The sequence below is a fragment of the Colobus angolensis genome, unplaced genomic scaffold (assembly GCF_000951035.1).
Source record: "Colobus angolensis palliatus isolate OR3802 unplaced genomic scaffold, Cang.pa_1.0 Scaffold43, whole genome shotgun sequence".
Taxonomy (NCBI): Eukaryota; Metazoa; Chordata; class Mammalia; order Primates; family Cercopithecidae; genus Colobus; species Colobus angolensis.
Genome location: NW_012117710.1, coordinates 5327457 through 5330961, shown reverse-complemented (window position 1 = coordinate 5330961; position 3505 = coordinate 5327457). Strand labels below are relative to the sequence as shown.

General features: G+C 56.3%; 1 protein-coding gene across 2 annotated transcripts in view; it reads left to right on the top strand.

The window, feature by feature from the left end:
- The window catches only part of RADIL (Ras association and DIL domains), an 87016-nt gene that overhangs the window by 51861 nt on the left and 31650 nt on the right, over nucleotides 1-3505 (top strand). For both annotated transcript variants that reach the window (XM_011956977.1, XM_011956978.1), the window contains 2 exons: nucleotides 480-1112; nucleotides 2487-2524. In XM_011956977.1, coding sequence (XP_011812367.1) covers nucleotides 480-1112; nucleotides 2487-2524 — 671 coding nt within the window. The remainder of the gene's footprint in view (nucleotides 1-479; nucleotides 1113-2486; nucleotides 2525-3505) is intronic.

Here is a 3505-nt window from a genome sequence, read left to right as displayed (position 1 = left end):
CAACCAGCTCTTTTGCTGCTCATTTCCGTGAGCACTTTACAGCCATAGGACACCTGTGCGCAGGTCTCAGGTGGCATCTTCTCTCGGGGCGGTGCTCCCACACAGGCGGCCGTGCCCCCGCACAGTTCCGGGGATGACCTGGGAGAAGTTGTGAAGTCCTTGGTCCAGTCTGTAGAACCAGTGCCCGTTTCCCCGCCGGCCCTGACCTGGCCTCTCCCTGTCTCAAAGCTGGGTCGCTCCCGGTCTTCGTGTGCCCCCGGGGCTCCTCTGGGAAACCAGCCTCCACTGGGATGGGCCGGGACATCGAGAGGCGGGTTCCTGAGAGCTGCCTGGGCTCTGGTTTGGGGATGGCCAGGGACATGGAGAGCCTGCGGGGACAGCATGCCAGCCACGCGGCTTCAGCAACCAGTGACTAAAGACGGGCCACTTCTCCCGTGTGCTGCTTGCATTGCGCCTGCCCTGAGCGGAGTCTCTTTCAGGACAGCCTGGTGTACGTGCTCAACCGGGACCGGCACACGGTGGGCCAGCGAACCCCCTCCAGCAAGCCCAGCATCAGCCTCTCGGCCCCCGACATCCTGCCGCTGCACTGCACCATTCGCCGGCACCCGCTACCGGACAGCGGCCAGCCCGGGGGGAGGCTGGTCCTGGAACCCATCGCCGGGGCGCCCATCTCCATCAACTTCTCCGAGGTGGGGCGCAGGACCGTGGTGCTGCACCACGGGGACCTGCTCTCCCTGGGGCTCTACTACCTGCTGCTGTTCAAGGACCCCGCGCAGGCCCAGCCCCTGCCCGCCCAGGCCTTGGCACGCCTCCGGGCGGTGCCGCAGAGCTGCCGGCTGTGCGGGGCCGCGCTTGGGGCCCGGGATGCCGCCTCCCCTGCTCAGGCTGCCCTGCCCCGGCGCCAGCAGCTGCTCCTGGAGTTCGAGCCCCACCTCGAGGACACGCTGCTGCAGAGGATCATGACGTTGATTGAGCCAGGCGGCGACGACCACAAGCTGACCCCCGCCTTCCTGCTGTGCCTCTGCATCCAGCACTCGGCCACCCACTTCGAGCCGGGCACGTTCGGGCAGCTCCTGCTCAAAATAGCCAGGCTGATCCGCGAGACCGTCTGGGTCAGTGTGCTGGGGTGGGTGGTCTGGGTCGTGTGCTGGTCTGGGGGAGGAGGGGGCCCGGAGCTGGCCCTGGCTGGGGGGCGGGAGCGCCTCTATCTGACCCCCACGGTGCTGTGCCGCTGAGCGCAGGGTGGCCCTTCCCTGCCTGTGGCTGCCTCCCAGCCCCACAGGCCACCAGAAGCAGCCCCAGAGCCCAAGGCGTCAGTTGCAGCACTTTGCCTCTCAGGGTGGGGCTTACATGGGGTCCGAGGTCACCTCCTGAGCTCTGGCCCGAGTCTCCTCTGCGCCAGGCACTTACTTGCAAACCAAACTCTGTTTACTTTCTTTCTCACAACCACCCTCACGATGTAGATACCGCATCCCACCGCACTGCGGTATCAGGGAAACTGAAGCCAGGGGGTTGTAAGCCACTTGCTGAGGGACCCGGGGCCCAGCCTGCGTCCCAGCCACCTGGAGCTGGCTGTGTGGCTGGCCTGCTCCCCGCAGCACGCCAGGGCTCACCCTGCCCCTAGGCTACAGGCTCTGAAACAGAGGCTCCCAGATGTGAATGGCCTGGCCCAGGAATTGAGCTTATAGACCTCAGACCCAGCCTGAGTTCACCTCTTGCCCCCACACCCACTACCCTATGCGAATGTCATTTGCATGTTTGTTTCCTGAAATGTGTGACTCTGTCGCCACTGCCCTGTCCTCATTCCTCACCAAACATATAGACAGATGCTTAGAGTCTATGCGCAATCAGCCATCACGGTTACATTTAGCTGGATAATAACTTACTACTAAGGCAAGAATAATAATAATTATTTTTTTTTTCTGAGATGGAGTCTCGCTCTGTCACTCAGGCTGTAGTGCGGTGGCGTGATCTCATCTCACTGCAACCTCTGCCTCCCAGGTTCAAGCGATTCTCCTGACTCAGCCTCCCGAATAGCTGGGATTATAAGCATACACCACCATACCCGGTTTATTTTCGTATTTTTAATAGAGATGGGGTTTCACCATGTTGTCCAGGCCAGTCTCGAACTCCTGACCTCAAGTGATCTGCCCGCCTTGGCCTCCCAAAGTGCTGGGATTACAGGCGTGAGCCACCTTGCCCAGCCTTTACTATTTTCTAAATGGCCGGTTGTTATGTAAGCTAGAGAGTTGTGAGATACTCTATTGTAGGAAACTTGTAGGTCATAGTTGGTAATGGAATGGGAAGATGTTTAAGTCACATGGAAAATGTCCTTTCCAGCACAGCTTGAATAAATAGTCAGCGTCACACAGGATGCCTGGGGCAGCACAGCTTGTTTTCATGTTGATGGTATAATGTGTATCTGAACGTGTCCCTGTGTTAGCCTGTTTTTCTCACTTGCTTTTCCTCCTGCTTTGTAATTGTAGGAGAAAACCAAAGAACTAGCAGAGAAGCAGGCGCAACTGTGAGTATGACCTGGTTATTGTGCCCGTCCCTGGGCAGCAGGTCCTGGGGGCTCACACTTCCCCGGGGAGCCAAGTCCCGAGGGATCTCCCCACGCCTTGGGGTCAACTCCGGGCTTTGTCCTTCCATCCAAGCAGCGACCTTTTTTGCTTCTTTAGTCATTACCCTGGGAAGCTCTGAGTTGGGAAATTGCTTCAGGGCACCCTTAAGACTGGATGGGTGAGGTCTTCTTTTTTTGTTTGTTTTGTTTTGTTTGAGATGGAGTCTTGCTCTGTCCCCAGGCTGGAGTGCAATGGTGCAATCTCGGCTCACTGCAACCTCCACCTCCCAGGTTCAAGGGATTCTCTTGCCTCAGCCTCCTGAGTAGCTGGGACTACAGGTGCGCACCTCCATGCCCGGCTGTTTTGTTTTTTTTTTTGTATTTTCAGTGGAGACGGGGTTTCACCATGTTGACCAGGCTGGTCTCGAACTCCTGAACTCAAGTGATCCACCTGCCCTGGCCTCCCAAAGTACTGGAATTACAGGCGTGAGCCACCATGCCTGGCTTTTTTTTTTTTTTTTTTTTTGAGAATCTTCACAATTTTATTAAGTATGTATTTTTCATTTTTATTTTAAGTTCAGGGGTACAAGTGCAGCTTGTTATGTAGGTAAACTTGTGTCATGCAGGCTTGTTGTACAGATTGTTTCATCACCCAGGTATTAAGCCTTGTACCCATTTGTTGTATTTCCTGATCCTCTCCCTCCTTCCAGCCTCCACCCTCTGAAAGTCCCCAGTGTCTGTTGCTCCCCTCTCTGTGTCCACGTGTTCTCATCATTTAACTCCCACTTGTAAGTGAGAGGGTATTTGGTTTTCTGTTCCTGCGTTAGTTTGCTAAGCATAATAGCCTTTAGCTCCATCCATGTGCCTGCAAAGGACAAGAGCTCGTGCTTTTTTTTTTTTTGAGATGGAGTTTCGCTCTTGTTGCCCGGGTTGGAGTGCAAT